Source organism: Empidonax traillii, unplaced genomic scaffold, assembly GCF_003031625.1.
Source record: "Empidonax traillii isolate 1590-97213 ecotype Southwest subspecies unplaced genomic scaffold, ASM303162v1 scaffold111:size2041728, whole genome shotgun sequence".
Lineage (NCBI taxonomy): Eukaryota > Metazoa > Chordata > Aves > Passeriformes > Tyrannidae > Empidonax > Empidonax traillii.
The window spans coordinates 1,705,478-1,724,964 of record NW_020955304.1 but is presented as its reverse complement, the minus strand read 5'-3'; the positions used below and the strand labels follow the sequence as shown (position 1 = coordinate 1,724,964).

At 42.7% G+C, this 19,487-nt stretch overlaps 1 protein-coding gene across 7 annotated transcripts in view; it reads left to right on the top strand.

The window, feature by feature from the left end:
* The window catches only part of CREBBP (CREB binding protein), a 92,607-nt gene that overhangs the window by 60,791 nt on the left and 12,329 nt on the right, over positions 1-19,487 (top strand). For 3 of the 7 annotated variants that reach the window (XM_027882772.1, XM_027882769.1, XM_027882774.1), the window contains 11 exons: positions 681-1,100; positions 1,694-1,873; positions 2,103-2,289; positions 6,130-6,248; positions 6,382-6,621; positions 7,100-7,188; positions 12,198-12,308; positions 13,023-13,079; positions 14,340-14,417; positions 14,911-14,978; positions 18,935-19,085. In XM_027882772.1, the coding sequence (XP_027738573.1) occupies positions 681-1,100; positions 1,694-1,873; positions 2,103-2,289; positions 6,130-6,248; positions 6,382-6,621; positions 7,100-7,188; positions 12,198-12,308; positions 13,023-13,079; positions 14,340-14,417; positions 14,911-14,978; positions 18,935-19,085 (1,700 nt within the window). The remainder of the gene's footprint in view (positions 1-680; positions 1,101-1,693; positions 1,874-2,102; positions 2,290-6,129; positions 6,249-6,381; positions 6,622-7,099; positions 7,189-12,197; positions 12,309-13,022; positions 13,080-14,339; positions 14,418-14,910; positions 14,979-18,934; positions 19,086-19,487) is intronic. The other 4 variants (XM_027882770.1, XM_027882773.1, XM_027882771.1 and 1 more) reach the window with 4 other exon arrangements.

Here is a 19,487-nt window from a genome sequence, read left to right as displayed (position 1 = left end):
TGCAGGAAATTGTTAACTGATTTGGATTCCTGAGAGTAACAGTTACATCTGAGGATAGCATATTCTTATTTTATCACCAGTTATCTGATGCAATCTTCAGTAAAATGTACAGTTTAAGGGTTTAAGTACATCCAGAGTACGTTATTGTACTGCTGCTCTGAAAAACAAATCCACAGTTTTCTGAAGCATCTGGAGCAGTCTAATTCAAAACAAAACAAAACAAAAAACTCCTCCTCTTAAGTCTTGCTCTGTGCAACGGGGCAGCATTTAATGTGTTGACCTGCCCTCTAAAGCAGAGCTGCTCCAGAGTCCTGGCCTAAAATGGGTATTTGCTTGAAACCATTTTGTGTCGAAGCCTGACCTTTGCCCAGCTAATGGCACGATTTAGAGGCTCTGTGCCTGTGGGTTTCTGTGTTACTGGGATGGTGGAGATTCCCTCTGTATGCCAGAATTAATGCAGGGCAAGCATGGCACATCTGGGGCTGGGAGAAAGGTCTTTGAGAGCTGATGAGAGCGATGACAAAAATCAGAGCACAGTCGCTTGCAACAGCAGCGTTTGTTTGTGGCTGATTTTGTGGATAGTGTTCTGTCAGAGAAGGCTTCAGTGCTGGGGTTTAAAGGATAATGTGATTCCCAGGGTTTTGGGAGTCACAGATGTGTAAGAGGCTCTCTCTTCCCAGCAGGGGCAGGTTCCCAGTGCTGCTCTTCCCAACTCCATGAACATGCTGGGGCCGCAGGGCGGGCAGTTGCCGTGTCCCCCGGTGACGCAGCCGCCTCTGCACCAGACCACGCCTCCCGTGTCCTCTGCTGCTGGGATGCCGCCCATGCAGCACCCCACGCCGACGGGAATGACTCCTCCCCAGCCAGCAGCGCCCACCCAGCCATCCACGCCGGTCTCGTCCTCGGGACAAACTCCGACCCCGACGCCGGGTTCTGTCCCCACCGCCACGCAGGCCCAAAGCACCCCCACGGGGCAGACTGCAGCCCAGGCCCAGGTGACACCGCAGCCCCAGACCCCAGTCCAGCCCCAGTCTGTGCCAACCCCGCAGCCAGCCCAGCAGCAGCCAACATCTGTGCAGGCACAGCCACCTGGCACTCCAGTAAGTACCGGCCAGTCCCATTTTCCTTGTGTAGTGACATTCCATGAGTCTCCCTGTGTGCAGCACCGTAGAGCCCGTAGTTGTCAATAGCGGCTTCTGCTTTAGACCAGAGGGTTCATCAGAATGTGTGAAATGTGTGTGTTCAGATGTTCTCAGCATTGTCTGAAGGAGGGGGGGGATTGAATGACTGAGCTGCTCAAAGTAAAATTGGCAGCAGTGTGCAGAAAGATGAGGTGTAACGGGCCTAATATTACATTTGGCCACGATCAGAATCTTTTCTGAGCCTGAGATCTGCATAATTTTTTTTAAGATACAGTCAGGCAAATGCACGTTTCAAGGAATGTACAGGGTTTTCCTGGGCAGGTGTTTTCTCTGTAAGAGAAGCCACTTTGGGGCAGAATTCTTCCTCGGCTTCTCCTCTGTAAAGCAGAGTTATTAAATGTGTGATATCAAAACTTGGCTACAGTGACCTGTATCCATGTTCTGCACTGTTTTAGAATATCATCTCATGTCTCTTTTGTGCTGTTCATTTTTAGTAAAGGAAAATATTTCTATATATGCAGTGTCTTTCTTTTGTACTGTTTTTACAACAGCTATCCCAGGCAGCAGCTAGTATTGATAACAGGGTCCCCACCCCTGCCTCAGTTGCTAGTGCTGATACGAATTCCCAGCAACTAGGACCAGATGCACCAATGCTAGAAAGCAAATCAGAAGTTAAAACTGAAGAAACTGAGCCAGAGACTAGTGAGACACAAGTGGAAGCTAAGACTGAGGTAAATGAGATTCTCTACAGCTTAACTGAAAGCAGTGATAGATATAAAAGCACTTAATGATGTGTCTGAATCGGTGAGCTAAGGGGCGAGAGGAGGGTCGTTACTGAAAAGTAACTGTCCTGAGGAAAGCCATGGATGGAAAGTGCTTCAGCAATCTCAGACTAATATTTTGGTGGCTGAAGTTTGGGCTGTAGGTGTAACGGTGCGTCTCATTGCGTCCTTTCTTAAGGTGGAGGAGGATTTACAAGGATCTTCACAAGTAAAAGAAGAAGCAGATGGAACAGAACTGAAACAGGAGCCGATGGAAATAGAAGAAAAGAAGCCTGAAATGAAAGTAGAGGTTAAAGAAGAGGAGGAGAGCAGCACTAATGGAACCACTTCCCAATCCACATCACCGTCTCAGCCCCGCAAGAAAAGTACGTGTATAAAAACTGAGTTTCCTTGTGTACTTTGGTTTCACTTGCATTTGTTTTCCAGCTCCTGCTGGAAGATCTGTTTTGCACTTGTGTTCCAGCACGTGGAACTCTGGGAGATCAATACTCTGTAACTTAATTTTGAAAGGAGGGTTCTTTTAACGTTACGTGAATCGCGGGTGAGGAAAGCACTGTGCTCTCGATGCCAGGGCAGTGAGGCAGGGATTGCTGGAGGAACTGAACACATAAATCCCTCCCTGTACATCTTGGTGCTCTTTCAAGGGAGTTCAGTGTAGATAAGTGATTTCAGTAACCAAGAATATCCACTGCTTTTATTTCCCTGTTAGAGGCTGCACACACCACCTTCATACCGAGTTTTGTCAGTCACTTCTCTGAGAATTAAGCACCTGAACTCCTCTTCTGAACCTGGATTCCTCCTAGGCTGGACTGATGCAATAGGCCTAAACTTTATTTTAAAGTTCTGTGTTTTCAGGACTTTAAAGTTTTCAGTGCAATATTCATATGGAAGCTTTCTCCTTGGAAATAGCTCAGCAGTCTCTTAGGGTACATAGATTGAGGTGTAGCTGTACTCAAGGAAACTTTATGGCATTACAGATTATATAAATAATTGAGTGCCTTAGGTTAGTAAGAAATAAATGAATAAGATTATTAAAACAGAAATAAAAGACTACACTTGCAGTGCAGGCTTTGTGGGAGGCTGCAAGATGTAATATTTTGGACTCAAAACCCTTCGCGCTTCCAAGACCCCTCTGTCTTTTGGCATCTGCTTTTTTGAGATGGTGTCTTTGGTGGGTAGTTTTTAGTTTTTTGACCAAAGGTAAGCTTTCAACAAAAAATCTAGATCTCCTGGGTGTGCTTGGGGTTGCATTTGATTACTAAACATAATCTTGCTGTAATAAAGCACCGTAGAACACATTTTGCTGTAGATTGATATTTTCAGTTTGCAGCAGAGTGGGCCAGCAAACGAGAGCTCACTGCAGAACCAACTGGCAGAGCCTGTTCTGACCAAAATGTAACACAGGGAGTGGAAAACTTATTAGCATTTATGAACCAGTGCTATTCCCAGTGGAAGGAATCTCTGCTTCCTGTTAGGAATGCACCTGCAGTAAATGGAGGCGAGCGGCTCAAGGAAGGTTCTTGCAGAATCAGTCGGTGGAAGCTGCTCTGGGTTACTACCTATTGCAGTCCCTCCTTTAGTAACACAGCTTTCCCTTGGAAGTGTTGTCACTCAGTAACTGTGGAGTGTAATAATGCCTGTGCAGCGTGGGCAGGCACAGCCAGAGTTGAAACGGTGACATTTCCTCACCCAGGAGTTTGTTCGACTCTTACCCAGCGTTGGTATCCAAATGCTGAATGAAGCACGAGGTGTTGGAGGGTAAATACAGCAAAGCGTGCTGAGGGGTTATGAGGTGTTTTAGAACTCCTGGAGAGGCTGACCAGGAGAGGAGTTTTCACGGGTTACAAAACTCCTGGGGGCTTGTTCCTTCCACTCCTGAGGTGCATCCCACAGCACCTGGGGTGCAGCAGAAGTTGCATGGAATGTGTGTTATAACTCAGCAAGTCCTAGCCTTGCTTGGCTTTATTTCTGCAAATCTGAATGTAAGCAAGAAAGGTGGTTCCTTTGCCTCTTCCCTTGCAGGCTCAAAAAGCTCGGCATAATATTCATTTGGGCAGCTCCTCTCTCCTTGTAGGTGACTCCTTTAGTTTGCCCTTGGAGATGAGTTTTACTGCTTTCTTCCCTTCTTTGTAAGGGAATAATCCTGCAAGACCTGCAAGGGCTTGGGTTTGGGGGTCATTCAGGTGTCTTGTCCTGAGAATTTTGAAGATGGCTAATCTTCCTTTAGGATTTTTCCCCTCAGTAGTCATAAGCAGTCTTGCCTCTGTTTAAAACAAGTTAAAAATTCAAGAAAAGTAAAAAAGGTAACATTGTACTTTCCTTTGGCAGATAATACGTCATCATGAGTCAGGCAAAGATCCCATTTTCTTTTTACCACCCACGTACCCAAGACAAAACGGGATAACTGGGTGCCAGCTCCTTACAAAGGTCTTCTATCCAATGGAGGAGAACCAAGAGCATTTATTTCATTTTGGAAAGAGGAGAGAGGGCAGATCAAAACTTCCTTGTAAAATCAGCGTATAGGGATATCCTATGATCAAATATGCTGTTATTAGTCATATTCCTTAGAGGCAGAGCAGCTAAACGTAAAGGCAGCTCTTTACATTTTTAGGTAAAGTAATAAATTGAAATGATATAACCGGATTTTGGGTTTGATTTTCTTCAAACTTCAAAATGAAAGTAGGCTATAAACTTTATCAGCCAAAATAATTAGGCTTTAAGGAACTTGGCAAAAGTCGTGCTGTGTCTCGGTAGTTTGGGTTTAAATTAAGATTGGATTTATTTTGAAAGGTGCTGTAGCTTCAAGGTGTGTTATTATAAGAGAAAGTTCTAACAGCAATGTCAAGCAGGTAGCCAGAAGGGTCTTTTTGACATTTAAATTTCATTAAATGAAATAACGCAGATTGTGATGTTATGAACTACCTGAACCAGAGCAGTTAGAGATTAATGTTCCTCATTAACATTCCTCAGAATTTAATGTTTCCTTCTGTTCTCGAGAATCCCAGAGTATAATTTAATAGTTGTTTATAAAATGTTGAGAGTCTATGGGGGGGTTCCTTGCCTAAGAAAGTGCCTGTGTAGATGGTATTGATAATCATGGAAAAGAGTTACCATTTTATTGGGACTGAGATTGTGGAACAACTGAAATGATCATACAACCAGTGTAGTCATGTCAGCTTCAATTTCTTGTCGTGCTTTATTTTCGTGTGTACTTTTTAAAATCATAGATTATGAACTAGATGTCCCCAAAAGCAATTTATATCTTACCAAAATACCATTTGAGTGAGAAAAGCAATGATTGTGACTCAAAGGGGTCACTGAGCCCTGTGGATTCAAGTGCTTTTGACAGGACTAACTGCTCCATTTTATTGGTGTTGTTCCCATTTCATCCAGGTAGATAAATATTAGATGCCATCCTGCTTTCCTTAGTTGTCTTTTCTTTCTCAATAATAGGCATTCTTCCCTATGTAAAGTCACTGTTCCTAAGGAAATAAATGTAATTACACTGCTGAGATGTTCAAAGAGCTCTCCAAGTTATCATTATTTTTCAGAAAATGTATTGCCTTTTTTTTTTCTGTCCTTGTCATCCACTACTGAAAGAATCGTGGCTGTTGCCATGTCACTGTTGCCAAGTGGTGCCATAGAAATCTGGAAGTATTAACACTTTCAAAATCAATTAACGATCCATCAGACCAGGCCTGTTTGCACACTGTGGCCAGAAAAATTCCTGTGCCAGCTCTCAGGACATCTGGTCACTCTCTGTAGAGCTGGCTCTTCATCCCTGTCCACTGCAGTGGGTTTTGCTGGAAGAATCTTGGCTTGGAAACAGCGAACAAGGTTAGAAGGGAGGGAGAGAAAAATATGCTCTGTCTCTTCTCTGAAGAGAAAAGGTTCATCCATGTTGAAACAATTGATTTAATTTGATTCTGTGTAAGTTTAGAGGGGGGGTTTTATGCTTTAGAGTATGTATCATTATGGGCTAGAGTTGTTCCCATCCCTTTATTCTGGGATTAACACCTGCTGTGATGGGAGGCAATAGAAAAGCTGTGTGGTTGCCTCTTGATTTGTAAGTGAGGTTTTGCCTCTGATCAGGAAATCCCTCTTCAGAGTTCTGTGTTATCATAGTTCCTTATTTTTCTTAGGGGAGTCAAGAGGTTAGGAGGTGTGGGAAGCAATTTTCTAACCTTTCTGCCTCTCCCTCGCAGTTTTCAAGCCCGAGGAGCTGCGCCAGGCTCTCATGCCCACCCTTGAAGCGTTGTACCGGCAGGACCCAGAGTCTCTGCCTTTCAGACAGCCTGTGGATCCCCAGCTCTTAGGGATTCCGGTGAGTTGGCATTAAGAAAACCAAATCCTCTCCTGCTTTGTCTTTGCCCATTTCAACATTCATTCCCCACATTTGGCACTCCCTGAACGGTCAACATCCTAAAACTAAAGCGGTTTTTTCCGTGTCTCCGAAGGACTATTTCGACATCGTGAAGAACCCCATGGATCTCTCCACCATCAAGCGTAAGCTGGACACGGGGCAGTACCAGGAGCCGTGGCAGTACGTGGACGACGTGTGGCTGATGTTCAACAACGCCTGGCTGTACAATCGCAAGACTTCCCGGGTCTACAAGTTTTGCACTAAACTGGCGGAGGTGTTTGAGCAAGAGATCGACCCCGTCATGCAATCGCTCGGCTACTGCTGTGGGCGCAAGGTGTGTGAGTTCTCCGGGGTGCAGTTGTGTTCTTCCCAAGAGCTCAGCTTGACTGATCGGACAAAACTTTGCGTTTTCACACTCTTTTTTTTTTTTAAAATGGAAGTTGCTAGAAGTTTGGCTTTATCCACAAGCATGTGGAGAGCTAAAGGAGGTCAATAGCATCCTTCTCTCTGCTCTTGGGTGGTTGTTATTGTTGTATTTTGCACCCTCAGAGGACAACTGTCTTGGTCATAAGCAACATTAAAACACTCCCCTTCTTTCTCAGTCCCCTGCAGTAAATCAGCAGGTTGGAGGGTCAGCTTTTAGAGTTAATGATTGTCATCAAGTCGAGAGGGCTGTGCTAATATATTTACAATAGCTCAGAAAAGCGTGAAAAACCTGACAATCTGATACCCGTAAGCATCAGGTTTGCACAATAGATCCTTGCCGAACAAAGGGGCCCTTTGTAAAGCTGCTTTTCTCCCTTGTTTTGCAGTACGAGTTCTCTCCACAGACCTTGTGCTGCTATGGGAAGCAGTTGTGCACCATTCCCCGGGACGCTGCCTACTACAGTTACCAGAATAGGTAAGCCCTTGAATTCAGGGTTGTTTTTTTTTTCCTTATTCAGGAAGTGAGATCTCCTTTGACTTCCCTGCACACGTAGAGGAGGAGGTTTATTAATTTTTGCTTTTCTTTGTCAGCTAAGTCAGGGAAAATTTATTTTCTTTACCCCTTTCCATGCTGTCCTTTTGCAGGTGACACTTGACTTTCCTGCAGTTTGATACACATTGTGCTTTGGTGCTTGCTGTTAGTTAGGCTGCCCCAGGCACTGCCCAAGTGCAGGGCAAGTTGTCCATGTTTTCCATAAAAAAAGGAGCAGGGCTTTTCTGGAAGGAAAGGGACTGAACTGCAAAAAGGCACTGGGAAATCCTGTTACCTTGTTCTGGGAGAATTGTGAAAATATGCAGGTTTGTTTTCAAATTAGGGCCAGACTTTGCCAAGTAAAGGGTACAGTGATTGATTGCAAGACTTACATTCTCCCTTCCTAGCCAGTGCTTAATTCTATTTAAATTAGATTATAATAGCATTAAAAACTACCCAGAGACTCCATGAGAAGCTGTGAAAATTATAGTTTCTCTTAATCTTTAATTAATACTAAGGCTTTGTGTTTGATTATTAAACAATCATTAGATTATAATACTAATGTTCTATTTAATGCTGAAATCTCCAGTGTTAAAATAACAAAACAAACTCAAAACTTGGTTTTTGTTTTGGGTTCTGAGATGATGTGTGTTGTCCCTCACCAAAAAAGAAAAAAAAAAAGCAGAATATAAATGGGCTAAGACACAAGCTTTGTTTTAAACAAGGAAAAGGAAGTTATGAATTGCTTTCCAGAGGCTTGGCAGCCTCTGAGCCTTGCCAGCTGTGAAGTGCACGGGGCAGTTGTCTGAGTGAAGTTAAAAGAACCAACTCAGACACTGAGCACTTGCATTTCAACTTTCAGGGCCATCCCTACTCACCAAACAGGCTCTGAGCTGGTTTAAGGCTGTTGGGCACCAGCACAATGAAATGTGGCAGATGAAAATATCTGTCCCACCTCCTGTGATGAGGCAGAAAGTATCGACAGGGAGGAGTAAATTGATGACCTCTCATTAAAAGGTTTTAAACAGCCACTGTGGACTCTGAAAAAAGTCAGGCTGAAGAGAAACAAAGCAATTAAAGTGCATTTTAAAAGACCCCCACTTCAGTACTGGAATGGGGGAAAAAACAACCCCTCACTGTAGGTAGAATTTGAGTTAATTTTCATGTTATGCATCCAGGTAGTTCTGCATTTGAAAGTAACAGTAACTTCAAAAATTAATTGAAGAAGGGCTCGTTTTTCTTTCAGTTGTCCTTCCCTCTTTAAATCCCTGTTAAATCATTAGGGTTGTTCCATGGAAGGCAATGTTTGTCACCAGCAAGAAGCCCAGGGTCGGTGGGGCAGTGGGTTCCTCTGCACTGGCTGTTGCAATGTTTCAGTTTTCTGCCCATTATAAATGTTTTGAAATTGTAGATTTCTGTTCATCCACGTGTCTTGAGAAAGCGTTGGGGATTTGGGGTGGGTTTGGGTTCAGGGGGAATGTGAGGCTTTGTGTTTCAGGCCAACTAAATTGAGTGATAAATGGGGCTTTTAAAGAAAGCATTTCCAAAGATTTATCACCGTATTTTTAGGTGTGCATTTGGACTGTCAGATCATAGAAAACCTTTGTTCATCAGCTGTATTGCTATAAAACAATCATGTTTTCTGTGACAGTGATCTTTAAATCTTAGGTGTTTCGAAAGACTTAGAAAATAAGTGAAAAAACAAATTCTGTGCTTCCAGCAGATCTTTAATTGGTCAAATGCTTTTGAATTTCCCGTGTACAGAACAGGCAAAATTGAATGCACCTAAAGCCCAGCATATCACATAACTAAATTACAGCTAAGAATATTTAGGCACCATTGAATGAAATGAGCTCTGGCACTACAGTTCAATGATTAAAAGTTAATTATTTGGTATGGAACTGTTTAGATTCGCTAATAAGGCAGAAATTTAGGTTAAAGTGTTGAGTAAACGTGCTTCATATGTGAATATCCAGTTGAGAAAACGGATGGGTGTTTCATACAGTTATTAATTTGGAATTTCCTTTGAGTACACTCAATTACAGTTGGGAATTCTCCTGTTAATGCAGAGATTGAGCATTTCTTGGACTTTGGTATTGAACCATAATGTTGCTCTTTGATAAACGGGAGTCAGTCACCTGAACAGTCTGCATTTGAAAAGCTTTTCATGTTTGATGTGTTGCAATAAGGACATTCTTTGGGGTTTCTATGGCTGTTGTAACTAGAATATTGTATGTTTTCTCTGGGTTTTGGTGAATATCTGTGGGGGCAAGCAAAAGGCAGGTCTTTGTTTCTGAAGGTCCATATCCATAATCAATTATAGCTATTGCTTCACCATGGTTATTTTATGGACAAATGTTCATGATCTTTAGGTGATTCATTTTCACTGTACTTCAGTTTTTATTTCCTCATTTTAATATCATGGATTAAGGCTTGGGGTGCTTTGAAAGCCCATAAATTATTCTGAAAATGGATCAGAATTAATATTTTCTGAGATGCTTTAACTGTAGCAAAGTATGAATAGGAGCCTTGACCATGAATTTTCCTGGCTACAAGCTCCTGTGTTTGGGTCCTGCTGAGTTTCAGTCCTCCCCAGTCTGACTCTTAAAATGATGAGTAACCATGTTAGTAAGGAAAATAATTAGTGGGGGGTTTTAATTAAAGGAAAATTTAAAGAAGCACTTTCTAGGGGAAAAAAAGGGGACATGGAGAATGTGTAAAAGGATATAAAATTCTGAATCTCTTATATTTGAGTTGTAAAAAAAAGAAAAAGCGTACATGTTTTAGTATCAGTTTAGGAGTTTAGAGTGAGGGGCAAGGGAGGTCAGTGGAAAGGAGATGTGCAGTGTCAGTCCCCACTCCTGAAACTCTCCCGTGGTGTTCCTCTTTAATAACCACCTTATGTTTATCATTCCAAATGATTACAAATTATTGGAATACATTTGCTTTCTTCCTGGCCTCGCTGTGCCGCATTCCCAGTCCCAAAATCGAGCTTTTCCTCGGGTGGGCGATGTGTTTCATCCCAGTGGGGCTCACCCAGGAGGAGTTGGGTGTAGTTTAACTGGTGGTGGGCTGGGAATCCACCCTTGGGACAGGGAGAGGTTGCAACCAAAGAGCAGCTGCCCTGCCCTGTGTGGAGCTGGCACTGTGGGTTCTGTTAACCAGGATAAACCAGCCCTTCTCCCCAGAATCACCCCCTCGCTACGGGCTCTGCTGCAGTTCAGTGGCTCTGGGCTGGCACAGCAGCTCCTTTCCCAGAGCCAGCTGGCAGAGCTTGGAATAGTTTTCTGGCTCTGGAAATCGTGCCGTGCTAACTCTGAGCCGGCTCCAGCCCGGGGAGGGCACGGAGAGCTCTGCAGGACCCGCGTGTGCCCCGGGAGGAAATTCTGATCCACTCGTTCCAATGAGTGCCTGGAAATGCCTGTTGTTGTCTCCAGGAAAGCGGGGTCAGTAGTTTAGGTGTGTGAGGGTGTGCTGGAAGGGGCAGAGCTGCCACTCTGATCAGTCTCCATCCCCTCAGTTGTTGGTTCATTGTGACATTGAGTCTCGTGCGGTGCCTTTTATGCTCCCCATCCCACAGTTGGTGTTCGAGTACTAAATCTGCGTCGTACTGTGCTGCCATCGCTGCTTAAACTCTCTCACTCTCGACCCTCCATAAAGCTCCTTTATTTTGATGATCCTTCGTGGCCTTCCCGCATTTTACAGCTGTGGCCTCTCTGTTGCCTTTGTTCATGTGTGAATTCATATCCTTTCCAAACATTTAGCCTCCTTTTTTTTTTAATTATTTTTATTTTATTTTATTTTTGTATGAGCCTGACAACTTTGGTTCCAGTTCATCTGAAACAAACAAACAAAACCACCAAAACAAACACCCCCCCCCGAAAATCCATGTAACCTTGATTTTATTTTTATTTTTTTTCAAATGCAGATTGTATTTTCGTAGAGTTGTATTCCAGTTTACTCAGCTTGGTTTGGTAAACTGCAGAATTGGTTTTGCTGAGTATGACTTGGATTGGCTCTTGGTCTGGTGACCAAAAATTGTACCTGCCTCATATTCAATTTTTAAAGCTTAATTAATTCCACATCCTTAATGTACCTGATAAATATATTGTATGTATGTACAATATTTCATGTTGTTCACATATATACATATATTGTATTTATATAGATAAATGGCTGGAAACTCTGACCCATAATTGCATTTCTGTTAAATGTTTGTCTAGAGTATGGATTTGGTTTCATTTATATTAAAGAATATTAACTGAGCAATTGGTCACATTTAATCTTATACTCGAATTTGGAATTTAATATTTTTATAACATTTAATCTTGCAGTCAAATTTTCAATTCAATATTTTTATAGATTTTTTTTTTTTACAATACCAAGCGCTTCTGCTTTGGCAGTTCTGACTCACAATCAGTAAATGCTTTCAACGTGTTTCTTAATTATTTAAATCCACAATAAACGTGTTCCTAAAGCTTTTTGACAGGCTGTTTTTCACCCAAAGCAAACTCGATCAAGCCTGGAATCAAAGAGCTTGGGTGTTTTTTTTTTTCCCTGAGCAATGCAAATCAAATCCAAATTCTGAAATTTGAAGCCTATACAAAGGTAGCTCTTGGTGGCTACTCCATTAATCCTCCCCCAAATTTTGAATTTGACGCCCGACGACGACTTGTTAGCGATGTGTGAAATGAGACCGAATGCTAATCTGTGCTTTGCCTTGGCTTTCTGCTCTGTGTTGTCTTGGTGTTTGCGTCTTACCTCTTACGTCTGTGCTGTTTGTTCCCTCCCCTGTTCTCTAATCCTGCCCTCCCCTCCCTCTGTTCCTCCTCATTGTCCACACTGACCCATCAATCAACCAACAACGTCCCCCCTTCCGTCGTGGTCGTGCTGATCTGCCCTGCCCTGGTTGGTGGCTCCGTGCTTGGGTGGCTGTGTTTGTGCTGGACCAGCTCACCCAAATATGGCCTTCTTGCTGACAGGTATCACTTCTGTGAGAAGTGTTTCACTGAAATCCAGGGGGAGAATGTCACCCTGGGTGATGACCCTTCCCAGCCTCAAACGTAAGTCCTTTCCTTTCCTCTGCATGCTGCCTGGCGGGATGGGAGGGGCGGGGTTTGTCCTGGGCTGGGAGTAAAACCCAAACCCCTTTGGTGGTGTTTTTGGGGGGAAATGCCTTATTCCTTCCTAGCAGGAGATTTTACAGTGCCAGGAGGAACAGCTGTCACTGTGTTGGGGCTGCAGGTCTGCCCAGCAGTGCCCAGCTGAGCTGCCCATGCCAGGGGGTGGCAGACCCTGGATAATGTGCTTGGAGGGGGGCAAGGGGGACTGTGTCAATAAAGGTCACTAAGCCATCACCTCCTAATGAAAGACTTTATCTATTTCTGATGTCTCACCTTTGTGAAGTGCAGCCTATATATATTTATAATACCAATGGCTTGCCTTTAACCTGGCCAGAAAAATCAGATTTGAGGAATATAAGCTACTGTTTAACTGACAATAGCTTCCCTTGTCTTTTTTTTTTTTTTTGAATTTAAATGTATCTGGATGCTTGGGTGTCTCTTATTTTGCTTTTAATTTATGCAGAAAGTAAAATGAGAAAATATTTTCTGTAGCTTAAGCTAAAATGAACTGAATTGCTTGCTCTGACTAGAAAATATATACTGAGGTGCTTTCTTCAGACTTGAGGTCTGCTGCAATTCAGCTAAAAAGTTATATTGTCTCAGCCTGTGATATAAAAGTGCTGCTGAGTTTTCATGTGAACTCTCTGTCTCTAGAACCATCTCCAAGGATCAGTTTGAAAAGAAGAAGAACGACACCCTAGATCCGGAGCCGTAAGTACCTGATTGTTGGTTTTCCTGAGATAATCCCATCACTTCCACTTGTCCTTTAGCCAGAAAAGGGGCAGGGAGTAAAGAACTCTTCCTTTTCCCCCATCTCTGCCCAAACAGGCCGCAGAATCTTTCCCTAAAATTTATGGCACCACATGCAAAGCTGATGTCTGACTTTGATACCCAAAAGGAAACGTGAGCCTGTTCCTCAGGCAGTTCCTCATTTTATGTGTGATTCCAAGATCCAGCCAGGCTCTGCACAGGGCTGGGAATGGCCCTCTCTCACACTGAGCCTTTCTCACCCAGCCCTGCATTCCTGGGGCACTTCTGCATTTTCCTCTTCTGGTTCTAAACTCCATTTTTCTCTTCACTGAGTGCTCAGCCCACCAAAAGGACCATCCTGCTCCTCACATCCTCCTCCTGCTACCCTTGGGAGGCTGAAAGAAAGCCCAGCTGAGCTTCCCTGCAGGAGCATTTGCTGCTTTTCCTGCAGTCCTTAACTGGCTGCAAAGAGATTTTATCTTGCTGTTACTATTTTCCCTGGCAGTTTGATACTCAATACATTTCGATTCCTAATCTTATCTTTGCAAATATGAAATAGAGCTCCTCCCCAGGCCTGTATAAAGGTGGACTGGGACAGACCCCAGTGCATTTGGCTTCATCACTAATCCTACAGCCTGGTCTGGGAAAACCTCTAACAGTTTTCCCATCCAAAAAAAAAAAAAAGGATTTTGACATACTATTGTGACCAGAAAAAAAACAAGAAGACTACAGCAGAGCAAAGACAAGTTAATACATGTGTTCTTGGCAGGGTGATTCATGACTGACTAGTTTTTACGTTTACAGTAAGTTGAGCAACCATTTAGTCAGTCTTGTGGTTGTTGCAGCAATTGGGAGTTAAATCTGTGGAGGTATTGTTGAGCAGGATTCTGGGAAGGTGGGAAGACTCAGGACTCTGCTTAGAAAAGGATAGAAAAGATCCAGAAAAAGTTTTGCATGACAGCCCATTTCAGATTTTTAAACTAGAACACCTTGTTATAAATATATATATATTATATATAAATATATTATATATATATATATGGATTGATGGACGTGGATCTGAATCTATTCTCAGTATTTTTTAAACTGGCACATGAATTGGGCCTGTTGAAGTCGATTCATATCTTACCAGAGGATTGGCAAGTCCTTCTTTCTTGCTGAATTCTGGAAAATTACTGTCCCTAACACTAGAAGTGATTATCTGCTGTTTTTTCTCCTCAGGTTTGTTGACTGCAAAGAATGTGGTCGGAAGATGCACCAGATTTGTGTGTTACATTATGATATTATTTGGCCTTCAGGGTAAGAGATGTTTGTTAGTTTTTTTACCCCCCATATTATAACATTGATGTAGTTTATATAATAAAGACTTTCTGCCTTTGTCCTCTAATATGTGGCCACTACCTTTGCCTTCTAAGAACTGAGTGTGAAAGGACAAAGTGTTTCTTAATAAAACACTTTTTTTGGTGTTTGGGGTCTTATTTCAGTCTGCTCAGATAAAAATGTGCATGAAACCAGCTTTTCATCCACTCGGCTTTCTGTGGTTTCTTTCTAACTCCTAAACAAGGTTGGAGGTGAATTTGTGTGCCCAGAACACAAATGCAGGTGTAACCACTTGGCAGAATTAAACCAGCTCCCAAAGGCCTTAAGTCCCTCAAAAATGAAGTGATAGAAACTGTTCAAATCCAGAGAAAAATATATCGTACATTGAAATTAGGGGTTAAACGTTTGGTTTAAGCTCACCAGTAATAGGCTTATGCTACATTTTTTGCCTTCTCTTTTTTTGTCTCAATAGGTTTGTCTGTGATAATTGCCTGAAGAAAACCGGTAGAACACGCAAAGAAAACAAATTCAGTGCTAAAAGTGAGTTTGATGTTTCTGTGTTTATCTCCAGCACTCATCTTCCCCCTGCCACCCCTAATGGCTTTTTGATTGAGACTTCGGGGCGTGGTGTTGCCTGAGGCTGTCAGAATTTTAATCAGCATTTTAAAGCCCCGCTCTCTCTGTGTTTGTGGTCAGCCTTGGGGTGTTTGGCATCTTTGTCCTTATTTTTCTAGGGTTAAAAAGCAGAAAGAGGGGCAAAGAGAACAGGAAAAGCACGGGGCTGTGTGCACTTCATGGCTATATTTAGCCGTGTTTCCATGTAGTGCTGAAACTGTAGTAAATGACTGTCACCTCTGTGCCCTTCCAATATAATGTAGTAACATGTTGTGCTGCAGTTCAGGTGCTGCTGCCAAGCACAAAAGTGTTTGAAGAGCTTTTCTTGCCTCCAGAGCGGGCGGTGGGACAAGGACTGTTCACTGGAATGAGTAACCATTGTGAGTCTGGATTCCCTTGGCAGTAACCACTGCCATAGTCTGGTTGAAATGGGCACTAAAGAGAGGGCCAGGAGATGGCCAGGTCAAGTTGTATCAGTGCCTTCAGTGATCCTTACACAGGGCTCCCTGCAAGCATTTCACATCAGGGAACATAATTCAGTAATTTCCACTCACACACATCCAGAGGGAGGGCAGGAAGAGAAGGGGCTGGTGTTGGAAATGCAGTGTCAGTGCACAGAGCAGAAAAACAAAGTGACTGGAGAAACCAAGAGGGTGATTCAGCCACTTGGACAACTGGAACTTGCAGGTGCATTTGATTCCTGCCTTGTTCTTTGGTCCTTGGACGTTCTGGGCATTCCTGTGTCCCACTCTGCCTGCACAAGCCTGGATCTTCCACACTGTGACAAAGACAAGGTTTTGCATTAAATGTGACTTCTTGGTAACTTGGTGTGTGGTTGATTGCATAACAGGAGCTGTAAAGGGGGATGATGTGGAGATGAGAAAGCTGTGTGAGGCATTATTAGGTTACAGTAATCAAAGCGGTCTCTGGAGGAACCTGACGCATGCAAGACAGCATTGTTAGAGAGATCTAAATTAGGCTCATTAAAGACAGATTAAAGTTGTAAGAGAACATTAATAAAATGATGAAATCAAAAATGTAGGTTTAGATAACCACTTTAAATGGATGTCTCTTCTGTTATATCCTGACTTCAGAGCATATATTGATGTAAATTGTCTGAAATGAGTGTGTGACTGGTATCTGTAAGGTATCTGCAGTTTATAGTTTGTGTAAACCAGCCACTTAGTTCAAGGTAACAATTCTGCTCTGGACAGGGAAATAATGATGCTTTTTCCCTTCCCTCCTTTACCTTTCCCTGCTGTTTGACTGTCTTGTCTTTTTCCCATGATTTGAGTCCTGCTGTAATCCAGCAGTGGGGGATCACCTGTCTCTGACAATGCTCTGGTGGAGATGTAAGAACAGGGAAGGAAAAGGGAAGCCTGCTCTTGTCCAAATCTTGTCTTACTGCTGACCTGAAAACAAACCTGAGCAGTGAAAGATTTGAAACGTTGACATGTTCCCTCTCCCCATAAAAACTTTAATTACTTATAAAGTATTACAATCAAGTAATACAGTCGAGATTTAATTGCCATCAGTATTTCTACACTCTTTCAAGCACAACTGCTGATAAATAACCAAGACAGCACGTCCCTCAGGTGTTCTGGAACATTCGTATTCCTAATGTATATTCGGTAAAATTGGCTAATTAACTGATACCCTGCCAAATACAACAAGTGTGCAGCTGTGAGACCCCAAACTTTTCAAGTATTTATTTTCCTAAGAAAATCTGCAAATATCACTTCCCCAGTGCAGAGAGGTTCAAAGCCAAAAGATATCCTGACAGATCAGTCACCCACAGCAGTTTCCTGACAGGGAGTCACAGTGTGAGCCAGGAGTCTGACTCTCTTCCTATGTGTCCCATTACTCATCCCCTCACAAATGTCTGGCCATTGCTGCTGCCACAAACCTCCTGTGTGGCAAATTTTAGATCCTTTCCTTACAGCACCTGTGATCTTAATGTTGCCTGTTTCTTTTATCTTCTAATCTGGTCTTGTTGTGTGTGTTGGTTTTCGAGCCCTAGTGCTCTGCAGCGTAAGGAGGGAAGCAGATATCCTGGTTGCTTAGCATGGGGAAGATGATGAGATGAAAACACAAGACAGTGGAGTTAACTCTAGTGGCTTTCTAACTCATCAGCTGAAATGGAGCCCTTTCTCCTTTTTCTGTTCATAGAGAAAATCAGCAAAACAAAAAAAAAAATGTCCTCATAAGGAACTGCTGATTTCCTTTAAAATCCCCTTCATATTTTACATGGAAAACCCAGTATAGTGTATTGGGCTGGGAAACACTGGGAAAGGCCAAGGTGCTGGAATTTCAAGAGGGCATGGTGTATTTTTATTTTAACCTGCCTTTGAATTTAGTTATTGGCTCCCAATGAAATGATATTTAGACTGTGCTGTGCTGGTTATAACCACGGAATCTCACTAGACAAGGGGGACAGGCTGAATACACGAATCAAGATTGCTGCTTTTGGGAATTTCTATCCACTGATTGTGATTAAGCTGCCAGAGGGCAGGGTTAGATGGGATTTTGGGAAGGAATTCCTATCTGTGAGGGTGGGCAGGCCCTGGCACAGGTTGCCCAGAGAAGCTGTGGCTGCCCCTGGATCCCTGGAAGTGTCCAAGGCCAGGTTGGACGGGGCTTGGAGCAACCTGGGCTGGTGGAAGGTGTCCCTGCCCAGGGGGATGGAATTAAATGAGTTTTAAGGCCCCTTACAGCCAAAACCATTCTTTGATTTTATATAAAAATTTTAAATATATAAATGCCTTAGAAAGTGAGATCATCCTTTGAGTATATGTGGGGGTTTTCCCCAGTATTGGAGCTTAAGGAATTTTAATGTAGATATTCCATTGCAGCTCTGTGGATGTCAGGAGGAAGAATCAAGAGCCTTGTGTCAGGAGCCAAATAACAACTGAAAAATGAAGCAATGGAGAGCAGAAAATTAATTGTATTCTAGTAAAATGAACTTCTGTAGATTACACCATCGCTTTGGAAAAGATAGCAGATTGACCATAAAATGAAATAGGAATACTGGGTAGTAAAATAAGTACAGCAGGATAAGAGAAGTAGTCATAAATCTTCAAGTCAAAACAATGAGCTCCTTCTGTTTTTTTAATTTAACCCAAAATCTTCATTGTGATTTCTGTAATTTGTTGTGGATTTATTTGAAAACCATCACATCCTGTAAGACCACAAACCCTGCTCGCCCCACAAAAGCCAATTGTGAATGTAAAGACCGAGAGAGGGGACCTGGACAATCTGTGGACTTGAACTTTCCAAGACCTCTATCCCTGTGCAGGAACTATTTAACCTTGACGTGCAGATTACTGTAACTGCAGCCTGAAAGCTCTCTCGAAAAGAAAAGCAAAAGCAATGAAATCTCCGTCAAAGTCAAAAGGCTTTTCATTTCTGGTGATTTGCTTTGCTTTGCTTGAAAAGGTGTGGCACGGAGCCAGATCTATAAAGTGATGTAATCTCTGTCAAGCAGCCAGAGAGTGGGTTTGGCAGGAGAAAACATTCGCAGTGTTCATAAAATAAGCCTGCAAATTGAAAAACGCTACGTAAAGCCGCCTTTGTCGGTTCACTTACGGGGTAATTTTCCCACTGTAGTGGTTTTAAGCTTCCACCATAGGGTGTGAACACCTTAAGGCCTGGGGGAAAGCATGGATGGGTTTGCTTTTTTTTTTTCTTTTTTGATTTTCGGCTGCATAAATAAAACCCATCAGATTTTCATATGCAGGTAAAACAAAGGGGAGAAAAAAAAAACCACTTCCATCAGGAGGAACAAGCTGAAAGAGTTTTAAAAAAGCACAGGAACACCCCGAACCTAAATGATTTCTCCAGAATTAAGTTTCCATTGTCATATTCTCCCGCTTCACTTCCAGGGCTGCAGACAACACGTTTAGGAAACCATTTGGAAGACAGAGTGAACAAATTCCTGCGGCGACAGAATCACCCTGAAGCTGGAGAGGTCTTTGTCAGAGTAGTAGCAAGTTCAGATAAGACAGTAGAAGTCAAACCAGGAATGAAATCCAGGTTGGTTCTGTTCATTCTAATAAAGGCAATTTTTTTTTTTTAATGATTTTATTTTGAAGTCTCCCTGTGTAGATATTGCAAAACTGGCAATTTGCACCTTAAGCCCTTTACACGTTTTTGGAACTTTGGCATGAGTAAGATTTAGAAAGGTATAAAAAAGCAGAGGAGGTGACAGTTTTTGACTGTTTAGGGGGCAGTGGGGGCATCCTGGGTTTGGTTATAATACTGTGACTTTGTGTTGCTAAATCTTAAGAGTCTGACCCCATTTTTTTTGGTGTTTCAGAATTCATAGTTTAGTTTGGAGCAGTTGCTGAGATTCTGTTCCTTACTGTTTTGTTGTGTTTTTATAAACACTTCAGCTTTCAGGAGGGATTTTTAATTTACTTCATTATAAATGAAAAG